The following is a 24,914-nucleotide window of genomic DNA, read 5'->3' as shown; positions in this document are numbered from 1 at the left end:
AAAGAGCTAAACAAAGCCTTTCTGTCGACACAGGTGCCCACGACAGTCACAGAATGGGATGCAAGCTCTGGATGCATTTTTAAATGGGCGATTTTGGTCTAAATGTATCTTTGTCTGCTTTGCTGATTTATAGACCTATAGAAAGGTGACAGCATATTGCTATTGTCTTCTCAAAGGACATGGACATTTTCTGGAACTCAGTTAGGATATGCAGTTCCCTTTCATCTTTAGAAGCAGGAACTTCACGTTGTAAGCACACCTCACCCGGCCACCTCAGCTCTTCCGGGTCCAGCTTTAAGACCACTCACCTGAAGTGTGGATTTAGCCCATGCGTTTAGTGTCACCACATACTAGTTAGCAGGGAAATAATGGGTAAGGTTGGCAGTTGTCTTCCTTTCTGTTTCAGGAAAGTATGGCAAGGAGCTGCCATGTGGCCAGTCTGCTAACTCAGGGGCCCACAGCAGTGAGGCAGGCTGATGGGCAATTCTAGAACCTCAGAGCAGGGAAATCAGATAACCAGCCAGTGACTTCTGAGTTCATTTTAAGAGTTGTTGCAAGAACCGAGTTTTCAGAACATTTTATTAAGGGTTTACCTAAATATAAGTGACATATATATTCTAAAGCTACCTGCTTTCTTTTTTATTTTTTTATTTATTTTTATTGAGTTTTTTATTAAAAATTTCCGCCTCCTCCCCGCCTCCCATTTACCTCCCCCTCCCCTACCTGCTTTCTTTCTGTCATTTAGAATTACCGATGAACCAAAAGTCAGGAGCTGGGTATAGTTTATATAGCTTCACCAGCAATTCTAATACCTGTGTCGAGGCTGGAGAGATGGCTGCTCTTCCAGAGGACCTGGGTTCAATTCCCAGCACCCAAGTGGTAGCTCACAACTGTCTGTAATTACAGTTCCAGAGGATCCAATACCCTCACACAGACATACATGCAGGTAAAACACCAGTGCACATAAACTAAATAATAAAAAGACTTTGTGTATGTATTGTATGTGTCCAAGTTCTCTCTCTCTCTCTCTCTCTCTCTCTCTCTCTCTCTCTCTCTCTCTCTCTCTCTCTCTCTCTCTCTCTCTCTCTGTGTGTGTGTGTGTGTGTGTGTGTGTGTCTGAATCCGATGCCATGTGTCTTTCTCAATTGCTCTCCATCTTGTTTTCTGCATCAGGGTCTTTCACTGAACTCGGTGCTGACAGATTCAGTAGGCTGGCTGGGCATCAAGCCCCAAGGATCTTCCGGGCCACAACTCCGCACTGCTAGCATTACAGACATGTGCTGCTGTATCCAGCTTTTATGTGGGTGCTGGGGACTGAACTTGGGTCCTTATGCTTGCATGGCAGACCATCTCTTCAGGTCCTAAGCTTACCCTTTCCTAAACACATCCACATTTCCTCTGCGTGCGTGCACGCGCGCACACATACACACACACACACACACATTTTGTGTGTAGTTGGGGTCAGTGGTGCTTGAAACCAGGGCCTTGTATATGTCGGGCAAATATCCTGTCACTCAGCTACACCCCCATAACAACAGTCAAGGTCAGCGTAGGTGGAACCTATAATCTCTGCACTTGGGAAACAGGCAGGAAGATGAAGGGCATCCTCAGCTACAAACTGAGTTTAAGGCCAGTGTGGGCTACATGAGACCTTGTATAAAAGGATTGAAAAAATTATGAAATAATAATAAATATTCAACTAAACGCATAAGAGGACTAAGACAGACATTAACAGCCGGTGTTTGTTTGTTTTTGTTGTTTTTTGGGTTTTTTTTTTGCTGTGAAGGAAACATTGTGCCTCCCATCGCTTTTCTGATGAAATACTAAGGAAGGAAAGAGGTCAGTAGTCCTTATATTTCACAGAATCAGCTGTCAGCATGTAGAGAAAACACACAAATGTGTAGATTATTACGAAAGGTAGCTATGTAGTAATGTAAACCACAAACACGCATGTCCTTCTCCATAGAGGTGGCTAGATTTTCAGAAGCAAAGCTTCAGGTGGAACCAGAAGGACCCCAGGAAAACACATGAAGATGTGAAGAAAACAGCAGGGAGACCATGACTTCTCGTAACTGTAGATGTCATAAACATGGTAGACAGAAGACAGGGCCAGATGGTGAACATCAGGCAAAGCAAACAGGAATGGGAGAGAAGGGAGAGCTATACACACTTCCAAGAAGCGTTTAGAGAGGCAGGTCCTGTCCCAGCATAGCCAGGGTGGGCACACAGGTTTTGGAGGCAGACAAGCAAACAGAACAGCTCTCTATTAAACAGAATAGCTGTCCTGCAGCCTCGTTCTGACCAGGATGGGCAGGGCTGGAGCAGCATAGTAATTGGGGAACCTTTATTTCCCCAGAGATCTCAGAACAGGGGTTCCAGAACCAGCTCCAGCCAGGGCTGAGTGGCAGGGCAAAGTGAGGTGACCAAGTGAGCAGCCACCGCGATGGATGGGTTATTAAGACCCAGCTACTGCTGGAGAAAGGAGGAACAAGGCAGAGCTGGGTAACAGAGGACAAAGCTGGCATATGGACATCAGAGCCAATGCCACCAAATTCTAAAGCATTTCCCCATGAAAACCCTCAAAGTTAAGTAGGGATGCATACAAAAGTAGGCTTCGTATTGAAGCCTAACTTTTAAAAGCTTACAGGAAGAAGTGAGTTACCTTTCCTTACCCCGGTGAACAACTAGCCCATCAAGCGAAGGTTTCTAAATATTTGAACACCTTTTATTGAGTCACTAAAAGTTCTCATTATAGACCTGGAGCCATAAAGTGAGCTTCCCACATGTCAGCAGGGGCTGGCACAGGAAGCTGTAAATCATAAGGACTCAGACTTTGAACCGTGCCAACATCTGCGAGAAACAGGCAGTACTTACAGCTAATTTGATAATTGGACGGCCAGGGTTCTACGCTACCAAACACTCAGCAAATCCTCAGCGACAAACCCCAGAGAGAGCGCGACACACCGCGTACAGATAGTCATTGGTGTGGCCGGGTACCTTCAAGCTTCTGGATGCAAGGCTGAGTTTTATCCTTTAAGCACAAGGTCTTTTCCTAAAAGAACTGGATATCCCAAATCATGGGCACTCTCTGTTCTCTCTCCCCTGTCTACTGGAAGGAACAAGCTGCCCCGAGGCTGTTTCCAAAGGGTTCGCGAGATCACAGCTCAGTTTTTCTGTAAATCCCAGTGCACTTGGGGCACAGCAGCAAGCAGATGAATGCCCTTGCTAGAGGCAGACAGTGCAATTTCATGAGAGCTAAAACCAACACCTCTTGCTTTATAAAAGAGAAGCAGTTAACTTTCTAGGATGGGGTGACGACAGAGTCATCATGTGTGTTCTGGGGGCCGGACTTCTAAAGTAGACTCAAATTATTCACTTTTATAGAAATAAGAAAAAAGGCGACTAACCCATGCCCTCTCATTACCTATTAGTTTCTATTTTCATCCTTCCAAGCTGCACATTCAGAGACCGGTGAGCGCTCTGGGAATCGTGGGACACAGTGGAGCTGAGCGTGCTCACCCCCGAGGTCGCCACAGCATCCTCGATGACGGCCTGAGGTCTCCGGACATTTTGATTCGAAGGGGATTCCTCGTGTTCATCTTCGACATCCAAGTCTTCCGGATCGGCTGTGTCGCTCTCAGAAGCGAGGCTAAAATGTGGCCTCAGCTCTACGTGGCAAAATACAGTATTAACAAACAAGATCGAGTGAGTCATGCATGAGGAAACATCCGTTCCCATGCTGTCTACCCAAACTGCTCTTTCAAGGGAAGGTGGATTTCTGTGCATTGGTTGAGCAGCCCTAAAGATCATTCCTAATGGCAGAAATAATACATGCCTGTCTTATCAGTTGTCTTCAGCTTTCCAAGGCCATCCTGGCGTCTATGCTCAACAATTCTCTGTCTGGTCACCACTGCACTTGAGAAGTGACAAGAAATACTCTGTGTTCCCAGTGATCAGCCTGAGAAAAGGACTCCCAAGGGGCTCCCACTGCACTCCACCGTAGGCTATCATTTGGGAACAGGGACTCTGCGCACTTTTAAAACTTTTATTTTGAAACCATTTTACAGTAACAGGGAAATTACATGACACACAGGGTGTTGCTTGTACCCGTGGGGAGCTCGCCCTAACCGTAACAGCTTATGTGACTTCAGACCTGCTGTCTGAACCAGGAAATTAACAGACACTATGATGCCCATCACTCTCTCTTTCTCCTGCTGTCCCTTCCTTCCTTCCTTCCCTTCACTTTTTTTTAAGAAAAAGAAGGATCTCAACGTCTTTACCGTGTCCACCATCCTGCCTCAGCCTCCCGTGTGCTGGGATGAGGGGCTTGCACAGCCGCACACCCTGACACTGCCACCAGCTTTCCCGGTGAGCCTGTCCCTTTCCTGACCAGTGTTCCTTCACTGCAGTGCCTGCTTTCCTGGTCTCCTCCAATCTGTGACTGGTATTTCTGCGCTAACTCTCATGACCTTCACCTTCTTTCTTCCTCTGTTTGTCTTAGTTTTGTTCAGGCAGAGTCTCTGGTAGCCCAGGTTGGCCCTGAACTCACGATCCTCTTGTGAACTTCTTGCCTCCTAAGAACTTCTCACTTTTGAGGACAGCTATTCAGATATTTATAGAATGTCCTTTATTTTAGGTACACTTGATAAGCTGCCATGATCGAGTTGAGACTATATCTTGGAAAAAAAAATCATAGACCCGATGCTGTGCCCTTCTTGTGCCCCTCATATCAAGAGGTGCATGGTCCATGGGTCTTGTTACTACTAGTGATGTTTTCATTGGTTGAGGAAGTCTGTGCGCTCCGCCACCACAATTAGTGGTTTCCCCCTGTAGTTAGTAAATACCTTGCAATGAGAGATTAGGAAGTAGCCCACTATCCCGCATCTCATCACGGTTTTCCCGCTAATTCTAGCAGCCATTCATGGCCCTTGCCTGCAGTAATTATGACTGGTAGTGCTTGCTTAGCGGTGGCTTTGCTACTTCCTTCGCGCCCTCCGACTCTGCCCTGTATTTACCATTCAGTTATTTATCTCATCCTGGACCCACAGGTTTTTATCCTGGTAGGTTTGCTATAGTTTAGGTCATAAGCATCCTCCAGAGGTCCAGGTAGTAAGGGCTGTCCTTGGTATGGCACCACTGGGAGGTGGAGGAACCTTTGGAAGCTGTGGTCATTGTGGGATCTATGTCTCTGTGGGTCTTGGAACCCAATCTCTTGCTTGGCATCTCTTGTGCTTCCCAGCCATGAGCGAAAAGGCTTAGTTCTGACAAATGCCTGTGCTACACTGTGTCACCACAAGCCCAACACAATGGCCGAAAGAAACTTTTTCTCTTGTAAACTTTAGGAATTTGGTATAATGATAGAAAAACTACCAATACAGATCTATAACCCAATACTATTTTTATTTCATTTCTCTTTGTTGTTTAATTGTTCCAGCATGGACTAGTGGGAATTTCTTTTTTTTTTTTTTTTTTTTGGTTTTTCGAGACAGGGTTTCTCTGTGGCTTTGGAGCCTGTCCTGGAACTAGCTCTTGTAGACCAGGCTGGTCTCGAACTCACAGAAATAGTGGGAATTTCTTTAAGGGGGACCGAGTGCTCTTCCAGTAACTCCTGACCTTGCAGAGTCTTCCTTACTTCCTGTCACCACGTGGTATCTCAAGGTCATTTTATATTTCTCCTCCCACTTCAGCAGGACCCCAACCCATCTGTCAGAGCAGTGGCTCTCATCCGGTGGGTCAGGACCCCTCTGCCAAACTGCCGTCTCCAGAAATATTTGCATGATGATTCATAACAGTAGCGAAATTACAGTTAGGAAGTGGCCACGAAACCAGTCTTCTGGTTGGGGGTGTCACCTTCTGGTTGGGGGTGTCACCTTCTGGTTGGGGGGGTCACCTTCTGGTTGGGGGTGTCACCTTCTGGTTGGGGGGGTCACCTTCTGGTTGGGGGTCACCTTCTGGTTGGGGGTGTCACCTTCTGGTTGGGGGGGTCACCAGCACAGGAGGAGCTGGGTTAAAGCGTTAGGAAGGTTGAGGCCTGGTGTGGTAACAGATGCTGTTCAGAAATCACAACTTCGGGCCTGCCGCTCGGCCGACAGACTCAGGAAGCAGAGGCAGTGGGGATGCTTCACCCACACCTGTGAGCCAAGCAAGGTGTCTATGGAACTGAGGATTCACATGACTTAAAAATTAGTGACCTAAAATATTTCGTATTGATCCTTTGAAGTTTCTCCCTCCTACTGTTAGAACGCAGGTACAAAACATTCAACTTAAAAAGCTTTTATTACCGACTAAACTGGGCAGTTACTTCAGAGGTTTGCCTCAGAGAAGGAAGGCACTCCTTGCTGACTTTATAAACACTTATGCCTTTTGTGTTTCATTGCCAAGACAGCGGGGGTATGTTGAGGCCAGGGATTTCCAATCCCAGCCATGCATCAAAATCGTCTGAGAGCTGTGCTCAAACTGGATGTCTATAGCTAGAGCACAGAGGATCTTCTCAGAGCCAGAGAAATATTCTCTATGATAACCTAATAGTGGGCAGACATCATTGTATTCGACCAAACTCCCTGAGGACACAGATCTAGAAATCTCCTACATAAGCAGAGCCCAGGGGCTATGATATGCTAGACAAGCTCTTCAATCCTAACAAATGAGCCTTTCAGGTCGAGAACGCTGATCCAGGGAGAGCGATGTACGTGTCAGAGGATATAGGAACTGCACCTGTCCTCTCAATTTTTGCAATTTATCTAAGACATTTTATTCTTAATTTTCTTTTAAAAAATCCACCTCCTGGTGCACAGCTGTAGAAGGCTGTGGCCCATCTGCTCTGATATGGGCTTGAGACATGTGATTTCTGCTGAGTGCATTGAAAGACTTGAGAATCACCGCTTCAGGAGACGACAAACATGTCTGTGTGCACGGGTATCTATCCACTGAAATTCGTAACTATTTGGGGCATCTTAGAGTGTTTAGTTTTTCTTCAGGGCCAAGAACGCTGCTCAAAGCAAATCTCCCACCCTCACACTGGAAGTTTTGCTTGGTGTATCACTGTGTATACTGGATGTACTAGAGACGTGTTATCTGGTGACTGTGAAGGTTTAGATGAGAATTCCCCTCCACCCCGAAGCTCATTTTTTGAGTACATAGTCTCTAATTGGTGACACTATTTGGGAAGGCTTAGGAGGTATGGTGGGCTTGCTGGAGGAGGCGTGTCACTGGGAGCAGCTTTGAGAGTTCAAAGACTCGAGCCACTCCTAGTTTGCCGTCTCGGCTGGCTTCATGCTTGTGGTTCAGAATGTGGGCTCTGGGCTTGTTGCTTCTGTCAGACATGCCTCCCCCGTGATGTGATGGCCCCTCGCATTCTGGAGCTGAAAGCACAGCAGCTCAGCTAAACCCTTCCTCTGTTAATCACCTTGGCCATGGTGTCTTCCCACAGCAAAAGAAAGTAAGACAGTGACTTTGAGATCATTTTTTTTAAAGGCAACCAATGTTCTTAAATACACTAAAGAAATGGAGCTGGAGAGATGGCTCAGTGGTTAAGAGCACTGACTGCTCTTCCAGAGGACCCAGGTTCAATTCCCAGCACCCATGTGGCAGTTCATAACTGTCTATAACTCCAAGATCTGACACCCCCACCCCCACACACACACGAGCGCGCGCGCGCAAAACAACAATGCACATAAAATAAAAATAAATTCTATTAAAAGAACACTAAAGAAACAACAGAAACGAAACGACAGGGCAAGAGCCACCTAACATATGCAAGCACTAATTATTACATAGCAATTAGCAATCTCTGACCTGGAACCAGAGTGGTAATAGCTGTTTGCACAGCCTTTCGAATGATACTGTCCAAGGCAAACATCCAGTGTGGCTTGATGTTATGATTCCGAAGAACTTTATTGACCTGAAAGAAAAAAGTGACCTTTAGCCTACTTTAATTTTTAAAATTATTTATTATTATTATTCTCTCTCCCTGCCTGTGTGTGAATGTGTGTGCGTGTGTGTGTGTGTGTGTGTGTGTGCATGCACGCGTGTGTATGTGCATGCTATGGCATGCATGTGAAATCAGAGGGCAGCCTGTGGGAGTCAGTTCTCTCCTTCTACCGTGTAGGTTCCCAGTACTGAATTCAGCTCCTCAGACTCAGGGGCAAGCACCTCCACCCATCTCACCAGCCCTATACATTAATATTCTAATTGCAAATACCCCAGCTGATCTAAGCACTCAGGTGAACGTTTATCTACAGAAACAACAAAGAGCCTTCGTCACCTTGAATTATATATAATTTCATGTCACCAGGAAACAAACATTGTCACTTCAAACTAAGATTGAAAGTTAGGTGTGCTGGTACCCACCTGCAGCCCCAATGCTTAGGAGGCTGAGGCGGGAGGCAGGCTCATGAGTTTGAGGCCAACCTGGGCTACTGGACCTTGATGAGCACATTTCATTCAGGCCAGTATGGTATTTAAGTGGGAAGGCCTCTGGTGAAATGGGCATGCCGAATCTTCGGTACTCAGGCTGGGGGGGGGGGGGGGAGGCATAAAGGCAGGGAGAATTCAAGGGGTTTTCAATAAAGATAAACTCTACCCTGTAATGCTATGACTGCCCCTTAACACAGTCAAATGCTTAAGCGCATTCCGGACTTGGGGAAATCAAGGGACGAGAGCAGCCATTAGTTAGCATTTGTGTACTACCCATGCCTTGCCACAACCCTGGTCTTTTTTTCCCGTCTCACCCCCACTGTTGCTGATGCCTCTCTGTACGGGGGAATAATCTGCTCGAATATCCTAGAAATCCTAGTCACACAAAAAAACCTTTGTTGTAAAGATAACGTTTTACACTGACTGTAAAGTTCCACCTATTTAAACAGACACTGACATAGACACACACCTGACCTTTCTGTCCTTTCTGAAAACTATTGTGAAATACACACATTATAAAAATTCCAATATTAATCACATTTATTTAATCCAGTGAGTTTTAGAAATATAAAATTCATAATTTTGACCTCCTGAGGCACTACATACCCACACACTATTGTACTGATGCCCTCACTGTCTATCTTTAGAGCCTTCACCTTACACGAGTGGAACTCAGTACTCACTCCGACTAAGTCTTCACTCTTACCCAACAGTCTCTGCGCGCCTGACCTGCTTCTGTCTCTGGGGTCTAACTGCTTTAGGTACTTACTGACATCAACGTATTCGGCCTTTTGTAACCGGATTGTTTAGCTTAGCATGACATTCTTTTTGTTTGTTTGTTTTGTTTCTTTCAGACAGTGTTTCTCTGTGTGTAGACCTGGCTGTCCTGAAACTCTCTCTGTAGGCCAGGCCAGCCATGAACTCACATTGACTGCCCTGCCTCTGCCTCTGGAGTGTTGGGATTACAGGCATGCACCACCACTGCCTGGCAGCATGACACTCTTTAAGATACATCCATGTTACAACCTGTGTCAGAATTCCTTTTTTTTTCCAGACTGAACAATCCCTTTGTTAATACAATACTGCGTGCATTGACTTTCTAAAGATAAACTTTTCTCATAGCATTTCGATGGATTCTACCACATCCTGGTCGACAGTGGCATCTGTGGGAACAGGGCTATGTTTAGAGAGCCCAGTGGAAGCTGGGAAATGGTGATTGAGCTGTGAACTTATGCCAAGAGCTGGGAGAGCAGTCACTCAGTCTTTCTTTTGGTCCAGTCTCATCAAAATCATTCCATTAGAGTCCGTTTGAGGACTTCTTTGTCGCAGTTGCTTCCCAAGGAAATGAGCTATTTCTTGGACCTCATTTGTTCCAGGAAATTCTTTCAGACTGACTTTGAAACGCTTCCATTTCTTAAGTGGATTGACCTGCTTATGTAACTAACCAGTGTATCCTTTAGGAAACCAGACTATTTCTCTCAAGAGCTGATCTTTTATAGCTGTGACCTGCCCCGCCCAGCTCCTCACTACACAGCGTACTGCCCAATGCCTCATTCCACAGCATACTGCCCAGGGAGAACACTGGACGGGCAGCGAGTAGACCAGGAGCGAGGGAGTTGCATGTCTGTGTCTGACCTGGGCCCACGGCCCGGGATCATAGCTAAACAGCTCTCACTGTGAATCCTGCAGCCAGTTTGCTTTCCAACCCCTTGCCCGGAAGCCAATGCGCGGGCAAGCACAAATTAGCTAAAGCATCTCACTCCACTGCAGATGGCTGGGTTTCCACAGAAGCAGGGTAAACACGTCTCAGCATTTAATGTTAGTGCTGGGCTTTGCTGGCTGCTCCCATTCGCAGGACTGCAGTCCAGTCAGGGCCCTTGCTCCTGCTCCTCACACAGCAGGGAAGCCATGCAGTTTCCACCCAGAACACCAGCGGCCGTTGAAGGGCGAGAACTTAGTCTTGAATGAAGGGTCATTTGTTACTTCTAATACAAATGTCAAGAAACCATCTACATACTGGAGCAATAATACAGTAAGAGCTAATTAATTTTTTAAATTTAAATAAAACCATACAGTGCCATTCTAGATTCATTCACTTCACAGGCACCATCAAGATACCCTTTATCTCTGTCTCCTGAATCTCCGTGAGGGTGACTGAGAGTGTCTTAAGGTGTCTGGGGCACAAAAGTCTACAGAGAAGCCTTACTCAAGAATAACAGGAAGAATCTAGAATCAGACTTGCAGACTAGCTTCCACTTTGGGTTGCATAGCGTTGGTAGCCTCTCTCATTAATTAATTGTGTGTATTAATTTTCGCTCATCAGCTGTCTGTACTCTGAATTGTATTCCTGGCTAGAACATAGTCAACACTTATAAAACAAACCTCTTAAGAATGTTCTGTATGGAAACCCGAGAAAAACCACGGCTGGCAGAGGAATCCCCTATCGAACAGAGAGCATTCCAGGGCACATTAGTGCATTCTCCTCAATGGCCACTAGATGGCATGTCTCGTACGTCATTAAGTGCACCGTGCTTCTGAAGCCACCAAAATAAACAGCAAGCCACCACAGGATGCTTAGGAGAAACCAGCCATGGGAGTGTTTGTAAGTTTGTAAGTGACTGTTTTCCATGTTGGTTAAGCTGTTGGGTCTCTTATCTTTGGGGGAACCCAATAAATGTCTCACGTCTGTCATCCACAGAGAATGGAAATGACTGAGTAGGTGAAAGGGAACAGAATTGCAATTGTATCCTAGTCTGGTAACTAATAAGTAGCAGTCTGTGGGAGAGCCAAGGGCACACCGCCGCACTTACCGCATCCTGGAAGCCGAAGAGGACCACCTGCACCTGGTTGATGCCGTGGCTGTCGAAGTCCAGCTCCAGTTTCAGCTTTGACAGTGTAGTGGCGATGATTTTTCGGTCAGTGGACCTCACAAACTCTCTGAGGCTCGCGATGAGGGTCGTGATGTGTTCCCATTTGAGTTTAGGCTCTTCAGCACCCTGGAAATGAAACCCATAAGGCCTCAATTACTCTGGGCCGAACACATCAGCCAGGAGCTTCCCTTTCTCATCGTCTTCTCTCGGAAGAACTGAGTTCCGAAAAGGCCTCCTGCTAACGAAAAGGGGTATGGTTTGAACCCTGCGGCTCCTGTCAGTATCCGTCACTACTGCCAGAACTAACCAGCCTTTGGAGAAACAGCTCTTAGCCTTCACAGTGCTCGGTAGCCAGGACACAGTCAGCTAGGCAATGCTTTGCCCAAACGGAGCTAAGCTGAGGCAGCACGACTCTTGTTCTCAGAAACGTTAATTGGACACGGGAGAGAGAGAGAGAGAGAGAGAGAGAGAGAGAGGCACTGAGCAGGAGAATCTTGGTCTCCAAGTCTGCCCCCAGAAAGGTCATAAAAGAGGGTGTCCAGTGCACCTAAGGGAGTAGATGCAGGGAGCTGAAAATGACAATAGGCAGGGAAAAGAGATGCACACCACAAGGCCAGCAGCAGCCAAGGAGAAAAGATGGAACCATTGGAGCTTTAATGGCCAAGGTTCCTCTCTGTCAAGCTCAGCCAGGTACCATGGGGCTACTTCTCTCATGGCTGTGTGTGAGTATCACAGCATGTCCTTCATCCTTCCCCTTCCTTTAAAGTCAGTTCCTCATCATAAAATGGTCCAGTCTCAGATATCCCATTGGAGCCATTCCTTAACAACCACTGAGTGATCAGTTATAAAAACACAATTTTTATACATTTAAATAGATCTCTCCTTCAAAGTAATTTTATTTATTTACTTATTTTTACTTTGAGCTTGGCACACTGCTTCTGTAAAGAAAGCCTAATCTGGGGCTGGAAAAATGGCTGAGAGGTTAAGGGCACTGGCTGCTCTTCCAGAGGTCCTGAGTTCAATTCCCAGTAACCACATGGTGGCTCAAAATCATCTAGAATGAGATCTGGTGCCCTCTATTGGCAGTATGTTATTCTGCAAGGCAGAATACTGTATATGTAATAAATAAACAAATCTTTAAAAAAGCCTAATTTAAAGATGTTATTGATCCTCATTTAACTTCAAGAACCAACAGAAATTTTATTAAGCTCATTACTACTTCATACTGCATTTTCGTACTATATTATTAAAATTAAGTTTCTCCACTGGACCAATAAAATTCCAATTATCAGAATACCATCAAAAAATTTTCGAAAGCACCACTGACTGACTTCTTTGTCTACATAAAATCTTGATTTGGGAGCTTGGTTCCATGTTTTAGTTCTCATGAGAAAAGTCTAAATTGAAAAGCCCAAAGGCTGTCATTAAAGAAACATTTTAAAATTACACTGAGAACAATTATACACTTTGTTTTTTTTCTCACCACAAACTAAATGACAGCCAGAGGGAAGATTCACAGGCAACTTCATAACACCAGGAAGATATCAGGAAAGAAAACCAAGTTATTCAGACACTGGGAGCTCGGCTCCGTGAAAAACCCTACTGTTCTACCAATGGCATAGACAGTGAGCATTTATTTTTGACATCAGGTTTGCTTTAAAATAGAAAACAAAACCATGCTGCTCTCGGTTTTTGGACGCGTGCATGCTGCTGTCCTATGAAAGAACGTTCTCTGCTCTGGGAAATGCTTCCTGTCCAGACAACTTTATTCACTTGCTCAGCCCTTCTCTCTGTGCTAACGCCAGCCCCTCTGTGTGAACTCACTCGAGGGCCTTCTTTTGTGAGCATGATCTGCAGGGCAAACGAGGCTCAGAACAATGGAAGCATTTGACAACGTGCCTTTCCCAAGCATTCACAGGTTTTCTGAAAAAGTCCTCTCCAGTCGTGTGTGTGTGTGTGTGTGTGTGTGTGTGTGTGTGTGTGATATGCAGATATGCATACATGTGAAGGGTCACAGGTCAATATTGGGCATTCACCTCTATCCCTCCTCTCTGCCTTATACAAGACAAGGTATTTCACTCAACTTATAGCCCTCTCTTTCTGCCAGGCTAGCTAGTCACAATCCCAGGATCCTCCATCTCTGCTCAGAAATGCTGGGTTACAGGCATGTCTGGAAAAGGTGGCTGCTAACAGGACAACCCTGTAGGACTGGCATCCTGAGGATTAAATGAGCACACACATGGATAATGGCCAGAGGAACTGTGAGGCATGATTATGATACATCTAACAATCAGCTACCGGTTTCTTTTTCTTTTTCTACTAGAATGTCAGCTTCAGTGAGATACCGAGCTATATTTTGTTCGTTGTTCTATCCCCTGCACTTGGAACAGAGCTGGCCTTTGGCAGTGTTTGCTGAGTGACCGAATGAACTGGAAGACATGCACCCACTCCCTCCCTCCAACCTTGGCTTTCCCTAACTCAGTCTGTCCGGTTCTTGAATGACTCCCATGGGCATGCCCAGCATCCATGAACTCTACCCTATCCCCCTACCTAGAGGCCTGACTGCCTCTCATGTCAGAACACTCATTCCCTGGGCCTCTAGGTCACTGCTTGAGACAGCTTTCCACTAGGGCCACCCGAGGTTTCTCTCCATGGGTACAGATGGTGTCACTTGAGCTCTTCCTACAGCCAGAGTCTTTCTTGGCACACACATTGTTCTTATGGGATCCAAAAGGTGGATACTGGGGAATTTCTATGATGACACAATGTTTAAGCTCAAGGAACAGCACAGATGCCTTGTGGGGCTCTCAAGACACAGCTAGAGCTGAACAGTAAGAAAGAGGCAAGGAAGAGAGCCTGGTTCCACATCTGTCCTGATGAAAGACAAGAACAGCCTAGCTGTTGGAGAGAGAGCCATTAATAGCCTGGTCCACTCCTCTACCATCTTAGTAGCCATTTTCCCAGGACCAAAGGAGGAAAGAAGCTATGGGAAGTCCACAGTGACCATGGCCATGAGCAGTTCATGCAGGTGGTCGGGTCCCTGGTGTCCATAGGACTAATGGAGGACAACAGGCATCGTGTTGAGGATTTACCGTCTATGGGATGAAAGATTGCATTCACAAGAGGTCTGAGCTGTAGCCTACTGTGCTGGAGCCGTGGGAATCCTATTTTCTCTGGTGTATCTATGGAGAGGAAAAGTTTCCTTGTATCTGTAAACAGACCTAATACTTTCCTGGGAAAGTATTTCCCCAGGAGTGAAACTGTGAACCCTACCCCTGACATACGAAAGGCCTAACTCCTTGGGTAAATGTTTGGGAGAGGACTTTTAAAGGGATAACTAAGGTTAAGTCAGGTCTTAAGGATGGAGCTCTAATCCACTGGGACTGAGGTCTTCATAAAATGGAGGAGACACTGGGGTGCCCACACACGGAGAGAAGGGCATCTTGAGATACAGCCACATAGGGGAGAGTCCTCAGAAGACAGTCACTGTGCCCACCTCCTGATTTTGGACCGTAAGCCTCTGGAACTGTGAGAAAGCCAGTCTCTGCTGTGTGAGACACCTGGTCTGTAGCATTCTGTTATGGCAGTCCTAGCCAGCTAACGCAACAGGGAAAATAGTTATTTAGTTATTTTGTGCGCAGGCACTGCACCATACTACACAGTTGCTCGTTGCTGCCAGTTCCTCCCTGTGGGACTGTAATGACCTCATAAGCCAGGCTTCTGTTAGACCCACTGATGCTTCCAGTGATCAGAGGAGCAGCTATTCCACGTGGCCTAATCCTTGTGTGTTGACTGAAGGAACGAACAGCGAAAGCGCTATGGAGGGGCCAGGTGGAGGGTCTTTTTTTAAAAAAAATATTGATTTATTTATTATGTATACAATATTCTGTCTGCGTGTATGCCTGAAGGCCAGAAGAGGGCACCAGACCCCATTACAGATGGTTGTGAGCCACCACGTGGTTGCTGGGAATTGAACTCAGGACCTTTGGAAGAGCAGGCAATGCTCTTAACCACTGAGCCATCTCTCCAGCCCCCAGGTGGAGGGTCTTAACGTGAGAATCTGCCTGTGCTGTCCAGGTAGTGTATACACGCATGGCCACTAAGTCATGCACACCAACGTGGACTCAAACAGAGCGCATACATGACTCCTGAGGGTCCATTAGTCTCAACATCTGACTGTTTCAAGCAGGGCTGTGAATACCTTAACACCACAAGTTCTTCTGTTAAAAAGTACAAGAACAGGAAGGAAGCAAGAGAGGAAGGTACGGGAGGAGAGAGGGAGGGGAAAAAGGGTGGAAAAGAAGGAAGGAGGAAAGGACTGAGGGGGGATAGAGGAAGGAAGGAGGGGGAGGACCAAGGAAGGATGAATGGAGGAAGGAGGGAAGGACTGAGGGAGGATGAAGGACAGAAGGGGGGAAGGACTAAGGGAAGATGAATGGGAGAAGGAAGGGGGGAAGGATGAATGGAAACAAAGAGCAGCAAGCAAGAAAAAGAGTAACACTGCTTTCAACATACAATAATATTCACAAAGAGTTTCTACACTTAAGGTTTCTTCTTTGTTTATCCAAGAAGAGGGCTTTTATATTATTATTTTTTAAACAAAGTCTCCCTGTGTAGCCCAGGGTGGCATAGAAGGCACCATTCTCCTGCCTCAGTCTCCCAGGGGCTAGGACACCCAGCATGCAGGTGTGTCTTCTGACTCAGGGTCCTACAGCGGCCTCACACTTCAGAGCATCTGCCACAAGCCCATGTCGGAAGGACATGGGAAACATGTAGGGTCTGGCCAGAGAACAGTGGAATGTTCCTGTAGCCCCACCTACCCAGGAGATAGAGAGGGATAGCCTGAGCCTAACCTGGACAACCCAGTGGACGTCTATCATGAAAAGAAAAAGAAATCAGATTACATTACAAATAAACTGCCAAGCGCGAGGAAGAGAAGTGCCCCCCATGTTTTACCTGGGCCAGCGATTCCATCAGGTTCCGCACGACCTTGTCCTGGTCTTCCGTCAGGATCCTGTGGAGGGTGGCCCGCCTTTCGCTATCCTTTCTCAGCATAAAGAAGCCGGAGTCTTTCTCCTCGGGGGAAGGGGGCGCACTGTGGTCTTCAAAGTTTTCATCTGGAATGCTGGAATAATGGGTGCCGCGTCAGCCAGGGTTTCCTTCCTTAAGCCACACACTTCCCAGAGTACTCCAACGCAGGAAAGTCAGCTCCTTACCCCAGAAAGAGTGTCCGTATCCCTTTCGCATCCTTCTCCCCGCAGGACTTGGCTCTGGCTTTGAACGAGAAGGGGTCCCCCTTCAGCTCCGTGTCAGGAGAAACTGAGCCATACTCACTGCTGCTGCTGGTGTCTTCCACCAGGACAGGGACCGGCAGGGAGATACTTCTGAGATATTCTGTGTGGGTAGAAGAGACAGAAGGCAGCAAGCACATTAAAAACACCACACAGACTAGCAGATCTGCGAAAGAGACCATTATGGGAGTGAGCAGACAAATCACGCCATAGAGGAAGCTGGTCATGTGATCATGGTCCCTGCCTTGCTCTGTCCAACAGTTAAGTGGAAAAGGGCCTCTTGAACCCTGAAAGGAATGTCTCCCGGGGCGGGAAAACCAGGCGGCAGGCTCAGCGGGTCCTGGGTTCTAATCTATTTTTAACGATGACTTACACTGATATTTACAGGTCTCAGTTCCCACTTCTAGAAACAGGATGAGATGTACAACTTTAAGCTGTATCTGCACAAGTGTGCGGGTTCACCTTAGCATCTGCGCTGCCTTGGAAGTGGGAAGGAATGGGATGCTAAGGGGCTGCTGCAACAGGTTCCAAACCTGCTTTACCTCAGACAAATATGCTGACGGCCACGTGCCATGGCAACCTGAGGATGCATATGCAAAAGCATTGGTTGCTAACAGAATTTCGGAAACCAAAGGATCAAGGGACCTCTAAGGCCATTCCTAGTTGCCAGACCCTAAGTCCATGGCAAACATGGGCTTCTGATTTATTTTGATGGCAACCAAGAAAGCATAATAGGAGCTTCCTACATTCTCTCCACACTGGTTTTAAAGACAGTAATTTTTTTTTTTTGCCAGAAACATCTTTACTGTCTCAACATTACAAACATCTCTTACTAAAAAAGGCAAATATAAAGTCATAAAAAAGAATCCACGGTTGCTTGGAAACCTCTTTTTACTTAATTTCTCTTAAGCTGGGCTGAGTCGAGATCACCCGAGTCGCAAAGACAGTAGCTGATCAGTCAGTAGGGGCCCCTCCCACTGTTCACCACTGCGCAAGTCAGCAATCACTAGAGGGGCGCTGGCCATGGCCCAGCACACGTCTGTGATCACTCACTCTTCTCTCTGGTTCACAAGCATCTGGAAGGCAGGAAACCGTCCTAGTTTCTTTCTGTTATAAGGGGGAAAAATCCTGGCAAACCCAACATAGGTGAGAAAGGGCTCATCCTAATTCAGAACTCGAGGTTAAAAGCCATCACTTCAGGGAAGCCAAGGCTGTCCAGGACCCAAACCCAGGGAACGATGCTCACAATGACTGGGTCTTTACACCCTAATTATCCTAATCAAAATAGTCTCCTACAGACATACCCAGTGGCCAACTGATCTAGGCAATCCCTTGCTAAGATTCTCTTCACAGGAGGTTCTAGGACGTGTTGAATTGACATTTAAATCAACCAATAATGGACCTTTCATTATGCCTTCAGCTTCTCTGGGTACTTTGAGATTCTGGACTTCAATGTACATATGCACGTGTGTGTGTGTGTGTGTGTGTGTGTATGTGTGAGTAAATGTTACATGCTGTACATATATCTGAAAGAAAATATATAAAACTATGCCATAATATTAATGGTAGTTCTTTCTAGAAGATATGATCAAATAAGGGTAAAAGGTTTTTCATATTTTCTACAATAAACAAGTATTCTGTATGTGCATACAGATGCATGTGTGTTTGTAGATATGTATACATGTGTTTATGATATGTGTAGGGCCCAAAGGACCAAAATCCAGAATTGTTTCTCAAGTAATGTTTGCAGACCACACAGACACACACACACAGACACACACAGACACACACACACACACACACACACACACACACACACGCTTTGTTTTTGAAGCGCAGGGTCTCTCACTGGCCTGGAACTCACCCAGTACACCAAGCTGGCTGTCCATTGAGCTCCATGGATCACCCTGTCCCTGCCCCTGCCTCTCCAGTGTTAGGTTCACAAGCATGCACTTCTATGCCTGACTTTTTTTTTAAATGTGAGTTTTGGGGACCAAACCCAGGTAGCCAAGCACTATTCTATTCTATTCTATTCTATTCTATTCTATTCTATTCTATTCTATACTGACTGAGCTGTCTCTTCAGCCCATGTCATGGTTGGTTTCAGCTGTCAACTTGACACAAACCTAAAGTGACCTGGCAAGAGGGAACCTTGGTTGAAGAATTACCTTAATCAGACTGGTTTACAGAGAAAGCCTGTATCGAAAGAGCAAAAAAACCCCAAAAAACAAAACCAAAACACAAAACAACAACAACAAAAAAATCGAAGAAGAAGAAGAAGAAGAAGAAGAAGAAGAAGAAGAAGAAGAAGAAGAAGAAGAAGAAGAAGGAAAGAAAGGAAGGAAGAAAGAAAAAGAAAGAAAGAAAGAAAGAAAGAAAGAAAGAAAGAAAGAAAGAGAGAGAGAAAGAAAGAAAAAAGAAAGGGAACTGAACAAGCCAGTGAGCATCATTGCTCTATGGGCTCTGCTTCAGCTCCTGCCTTGGCTTCCCTCTGGGATGGACCGTCACTAGTAAGCCAAAATAAACTCTCCCCCCAGTTAGTTCTGGCGTTTACCACAGCAAAAGAAAGCAAACTAGAGCAGCCCATGGATTTTTTTTGGTCAGAAAAAAATGTTATGGAAATGTTTTCCACAAGCAGATATTCAACAGGCAGCATCTTCGTGACATAAATCTGTGATGGTACAGGAGAAAAGAAAAGGGAAGGGCCAGGCAAGAGGGTGTCAGAGGAAGATCACGTCATGACAGAAGCTACCGGGGTGAGCAGATGGGGAGGCTGAGAGTAAAGGATCCATACGGGGAACGGGGCCTTTGATGGATGCTTCTGTCCCTAGAGCTGGGACGTGGGATGGAAAGGGTACTGGGGCATACTCATTTACATGCTTATAGGGGAATCTAGTCTAGATTGTTTGGCTTCCTCTCTCATGTTCTGGAGCTCTGCAGGCCTGAGAGAAAAAACTAGGCTTCCATAGGAACAAGATGACAGGCCCTTAACATGGAGGCCTGGGTCCCGACTCAGATATACTGGATACTCAGTATATGGATATACTGGCTTCTCAGACTGAAAAAGAACGGGAGATGGGAAAGGTTTCCAGTCGCCTAGAGCCTTACCGCCAATGCTCTGCCAAGTGCCACGTGGGGAACTGGCGGTGGAAATCTGAAGAGGCTGGTGAACCTCACCACAGTCTGGTCACCTCAGAGTGTGTCTCTAGAGAACAGTCTGCATCACTAAATTTTAGGGGTCAATGGAAAAAAACCTCGAAAAGACAGTTTTACCAGAATCTGGTCAGGGATGGGTTGGGGAAGGGGCAGGTGGCCCATCTGTGCATGGGACCCAGATTGCTGAGAATTTCCATCTCAGGGAGAAAGGGCCCCTAATATAGAGAAACGAGGCGTGTTCCCATTTGGGGAAAGAGGGAATTTGCTGACTGCAATTTCAATGAGGAAATCTCAGATGGGAGCAGCTCTTCGGGAGCACCAGGGGCCATCTGGGCTCTTCTCCTCCAAGACAACCTAGAGACAAAGCTCCCTCCAACACAAAGGCTCCTACCCAGTCAGCCTGGCTGTCTCCAGATGCCCAAATACTTCAGCTGCTTTAAGAGTCTCCGAGCTTCTTCCATAGAACAGAAGTCCAGGCTACACTTCCAGACCGTGGGAAAGGCCAGACATCTCATGATTAGCAAGCACCCGGTTAATCCCAGCAGGAGCTCAGTCTGAGTCACTTGTACAAACTGAGCATCCATCTCTAGCTCTCCTTGTGCTGCGTGGACAGCGTTACTGAGCCCATGCTATGAAGCAAACCACCCCATGCTCAGCTATGAGAGTGATGAATGGTGTCACCGTCCAGCACGGTAGCTGGAAGCCTCAGATGGTGATTGACATTAACACTTAAATGCCTCGGTCCTAGGTGCCGTGTGTGAATGTGGGACAAACACAAAGGTCCAGTGGCTGATGTGCTGGACAATGAAGACATTTCTGTTATTACAGAAATGGGGCATTTCTGTTATTACAGAGTTATGGATCTGCTGCTGGTTGGTGACACCATCCCAGCTCAAGCTCCCTTCCTGCTTCCCTGCCCTCTTTTGCTACCTCTTTAGTATTCCTTGAAGAGCACCAGGGAATCTGAGCCTGAATCCTATGGCCAGCTTTCTCCCTTCTGAGAGTATGCTAATGACCAGCCCTGCTGGGTCACCAGAGTTCTGAGGGCAGAGGCTTCCTAGAGGGGAGTGTCTATTTCTAGACAGAAACAGATAGATGGCCTATCAAATACATGAGGAAAGAGGTGTCCTACCAGCTACCATTCAGAAACCCAGGTCATGGTCACAGGTTTATTGATGTATAAAGGTCACAGGAACTCCAGGGGACAATGAGATGCTACTTTGGGTCCCGGTTTGGCTTAGCACATGTACCTTGCTTACTAAGGAGGAGAGGGAAGTATTGGTGAGTCTTGACATCTGTGCAGCCGAGAGCCTCAACAGTCTCCTTGGGGACTTAGGAGAGCCCCTTCCTTTGAGGTCACCACCTTGTTTGGGTAAAGGGGATAGATAATCCCTGGAAAGGAGAGCTCAGAGAATTCGGAAGGTCTGAGGGGGTTTTAACTGGAGAATCAGGAGGGCTCTGAGGGAAAGAGCAGGGGGCCTACAGGCTGTGGTCCACCATTCTCCACAAGCCACTGGGGGGCAGGATGGGGCTGAGCACAGGAGGTCGGAGCCAGCAAAGGAGAGTGGCAGGAGGAACAGTCACAGCTGTCTTGTCACACGTGGGCCCATTTCATTCTCACAACCCCAGGAGCAGGGGTCTCCTTGCCTCCACTGGAGGGTAAGCCATGTTCCAGGCCACTCTATCAACAAAGTAACCCAGCCCTGACGCCAACAGTTATTCACTGACTCTCTAAAAATCTTAAGGATTTATACTATCTTAACTAGAGTTAGACTATAAAGCTAGGGCAGAGTCTAAATTCCTGCAGAATTACCCTGAATGCAGAGGGAGAGCCACAGCTGGCCAGCAGAGAGCGCCTTACATCTCCACACTAGTCCGAGGCGCATGCTCACTGAGAAGACTGTGGGTAGCAGTGCAACTCATTAAGCGAGCTCCGTGAAGCTCACGGACGCTAATGCATAAGCGATGGTAATGTTTCCTGGGAATGAAAACCATGCCACGTGGGAAGGGACCAAACAAGGCCAGACTGAGAGGCCGGGCACAGCTCTAAGGCTCTTCCAGAATGTCATTTTAGTCTCAGAATCAAATCTGGGAAGTAGGTGTTATTATCAGCACAGGGTGACAAGCTCAAACAAGTAAGCTTTTTGCACGTCACATATGTAAAAACAATAAACAAACAACAAGAAAACCCCCTGACTTCTGTGCAAAGCAGGCTGCTCAGAAAGCCAAGCAGCGTTGCAGGGTCTACCTTGTGAAAAATGCAGGGGCTGCTTTCTACATCACAGGATGCCTGTGGAGAAAGGAGGTATAAGCCTGTCTCTCTGGATCTGAGAGCCAACCCCCCCCCCCCCCCCCCCACTCAGAACTGCAGAAGGAAACTGGAGGGACCGCGTTGGGGAAAGCCTAATGAATGGGCCTCTGCTCTAGGCTTTGAGGCACCCGAACAAGCTGCAAAGACCCACGTGTGCCGACCCCCTCACACACACACAATAGACAACTGAAGCCATTTTCACTTCCATCAACCACTCATCCGCAGCCACGCCCCTTTCTTTAGTATTCTCTGAAATGCTTTAGCTGACTTGAGGGCAAACTCGGATTCTTGGTTATGATTTGCAAACGATGACCCAAGGAACCAAAACCATAGCTCTTGGCCCCCTGGAGTCCATGTCTGTCCTAAGATGCCAGACGAAGGTGTATGGTATTGACATTTCCCAAGAAGCCATAAGCAGCCAACTGAAAAGAAGATCCAGCCTTCACCCCAACAGATGACTTCACAAACGGTCACTGCCCTGCACTCAGGCTGACAGCTGTACAAGTCCTTGGTGTTCAGAAGCCTCCCAAGCAAGCCAAGGGCAGAGGGGAGGCCGCCGTGAAAGTACGGAGTGTATCGCAATTTGCCAGATCTCAGCCCAGTGGGCAATGGTATGAAGCCAACTCACCATTCGATCCAGTCGAGAGAGCTGCGGAGAAAAAAAAAGGGAACAGCATAAACACACACACATAGCTTTATGGTTAAATTGGGAAGTCATCAACGAGAACAACAACAAAAATACAAATGCTTGAAATGGGATCAACGTCTTTTCCAAATATCCATCTGTCTGCCCTTATCCAGTATAAACACCCACATGCCAGACAAATGGTTCCTTTACTTCATTTCTCTTTCTGAAACAAATGATGTAATTACTGACAAAATTCACTTATAACCTATACTTATATTTTAATTATCAGTGAACCAACCACCTATCTTCCTTCTTTCATCCTTTCTTTCCTTCCATTTCTGCTAATTATTCAGAAATATATTCTCTGAGAAGTAGCAGGTATTTTCTACAGCCTGCAATTAAAAGGTTATATTACCCAGATATTTGGAAATTTAAGAGGTTTTTTTTTTTTTTTTTATAACCTGTAGCCCATTAGTAGCGACACGGAGTTTCAACTCTGAAGGACTCAGTTTACCTCTTTCACACTGTGAAATTCCCGGCGCTAGAATGTGCTAGAGGCTGGTGCAGTAACTATAACCTATGTGATGGAAGATCATTGTGCACGAGGTCCCAGCATTTGTGAAATTCATAGTAACATGACTTCCTGATACAGAACCGAATGACCAAAAACCAATATGCTGTCTATCCCAATTCCCAGTGATTCTGAGCAGAGATGTTTACTTATGGGGACATTTTCCCTTTTAAAAGCTTAAGATTTAGAATCTGACCCACACCCTCGTGTAACAACATACCCGAAAGCTTGGGTTGTGTCTTTTTCTTTTTGCTGGAAACTTTTAAGAACTCGTCAACGAGCAAGTCATTAGCACAGGCTCTCTTGTCAGGGTCTGGTTCAAAACACTTCAGGATGAATGCCTTGGCCTCAGCCGACATGGACTCTGGGATCTCTGGGTGGACCTTGAACATCCCCACCTGAAGTATATTCAAGAGCAGGATGAGTCTCCTGAGCATTGATCCTCTCTCTCTCCCCGCTCCTTCCCCCCTCCCCTGTACCCTTTTTCTTTTTCCTCTGTGGCACCAGGAATTAAACATCTCCTGACACTGAGCCATATCCCCAACCTGCTTGTGTTTTTTCTCAAGGTGACTTGGAATGCACTTCCTGTCGATTACAGAAAGCTTACAGAATGCTTTTCTAATGTTTTGAAGGATGTAGGAAGAGTAACTAGCTGAAGACATTTACATTACAAAGTATGAAGACAGTCCTTCAAAGACTGAGAACTAACTCATTAGTAGACCCTGCACTCAATAAAAGATATTTGTTGTGATCACTGAGTTGTTCAGAATAGTGTCATGGCAGATATTGTGGGGGTTGGAGACTTCCCATCTGCACATCTCACCGAATCCTCTCAACAGCTTGGCGAATTAAATATTGTCTATTTTATATCAATGAAGAAAATAAGGCTTCAGTGACATGAGGTTGCATCTTGATTTGTTTTACTTAAAGCCCACGTTCTTTCCCCTATTGCATAACTTGTATTTCCCCATCTCAAATCACCAGCGTTAAGAAATATTTAAAAGCACTTTGAAATTAAAACATATTTCATATTACAGTTAGAACCTACTTCCTACCATTAGTATTTTTTAAAAAAACCTTAAAGGAGCAAGTGAGATGGCTCATTTAAAAGTGCTTGTCAAGCAAGCCTGAGGACCCGAGTTTTGATTCCAGGAACTCAAGGTGGAAAGAAAGAAATTGTCCCTTGGCTTTTACATGTATGGGTCAGTGACTAAAGACACACAATACTCATGCTCTCTTACACACATGCAAAAAATAAATATAATGATCTTTTCATGTAGTTTTGATGTATATAAATGTATTTTTATAAATAATATATTTGTAATAGCCATATAGCCTTTACTCTATACTAAAAATAATTCTAGGTGCTTTGCATAGATTAGCTCTCATATTGCTCCAAAAATTCCTGTGAGAGATCATTTTATTCTCCCCATTCTGTATCTACTGAGGATAAGGAGGTCAAATAACTTGTCCAATGTTCCAAATAACGTGAGCATGTTGAATCTGTATCAGAATACAGTCAGTCAATGTCAGCGGCTAGATGAGCTAGCCTGAGAGAGTGGAGCTTCCCATGAACATGCAACGCTGCCTTTCAGCGATGGAGGTGCGCTAAACTATTACATACTAACCACTGCAGTATGGGTCATGAAGCAGCATTTCTTCCCAGCATTCT

General features: G+C 46.0%; 1 protein-coding gene across 1 annotated transcript in view; it reads right to left on the bottom strand.

Annotated features, from left to right (window-relative positions):
• The window catches only part of Map3k5 (mitogen-activated protein kinase kinase kinase 5), a 210,988-nt gene that overhangs the window by 6,846 nt on the left and 179,228 nt on the right, over nucleotides 1-24,914 (bottom strand). The window contains exons 20-26 of the mRNA XM_038339073.1: nucleotides 23,463-23,640; nucleotides 22,672-22,692; nucleotides 16,502-16,679; nucleotides 16,242-16,410; nucleotides 11,226-11,411; nucleotides 7,795-7,900; nucleotides 3,425-3,668 (exon numbers count right to left, since the gene is read on the bottom strand). Of these exons, the coding sequence (XP_038195001.1) occupies nucleotides 3,425-3,668; nucleotides 7,795-7,900; nucleotides 11,226-11,411; nucleotides 16,242-16,410; nucleotides 16,502-16,679; nucleotides 22,672-22,692; nucleotides 23,463-23,640 (1,082 nt within the window). The remainder of the gene's footprint in view (nucleotides 1-3,424; nucleotides 3,669-7,794; nucleotides 7,901-11,225; nucleotides 11,412-16,241; nucleotides 16,411-16,501; nucleotides 16,680-22,671; nucleotides 22,693-23,462; nucleotides 23,641-24,914) is intronic.

This window comes from Arvicola amphibius, chromosome 8 (genome assembly GCF_903992535.2).
Source record: "Arvicola amphibius chromosome 8, mArvAmp1.2, whole genome shotgun sequence".
NCBI lineage: Eukaryota > Metazoa > Chordata > Mammalia > Rodentia > Cricetidae > Arvicola > Arvicola amphibius.
The sequence above is the reverse complement of the archived record's forward strand: the minus strand, read 5'-3'. Positions and strand labels throughout refer to the sequence as shown.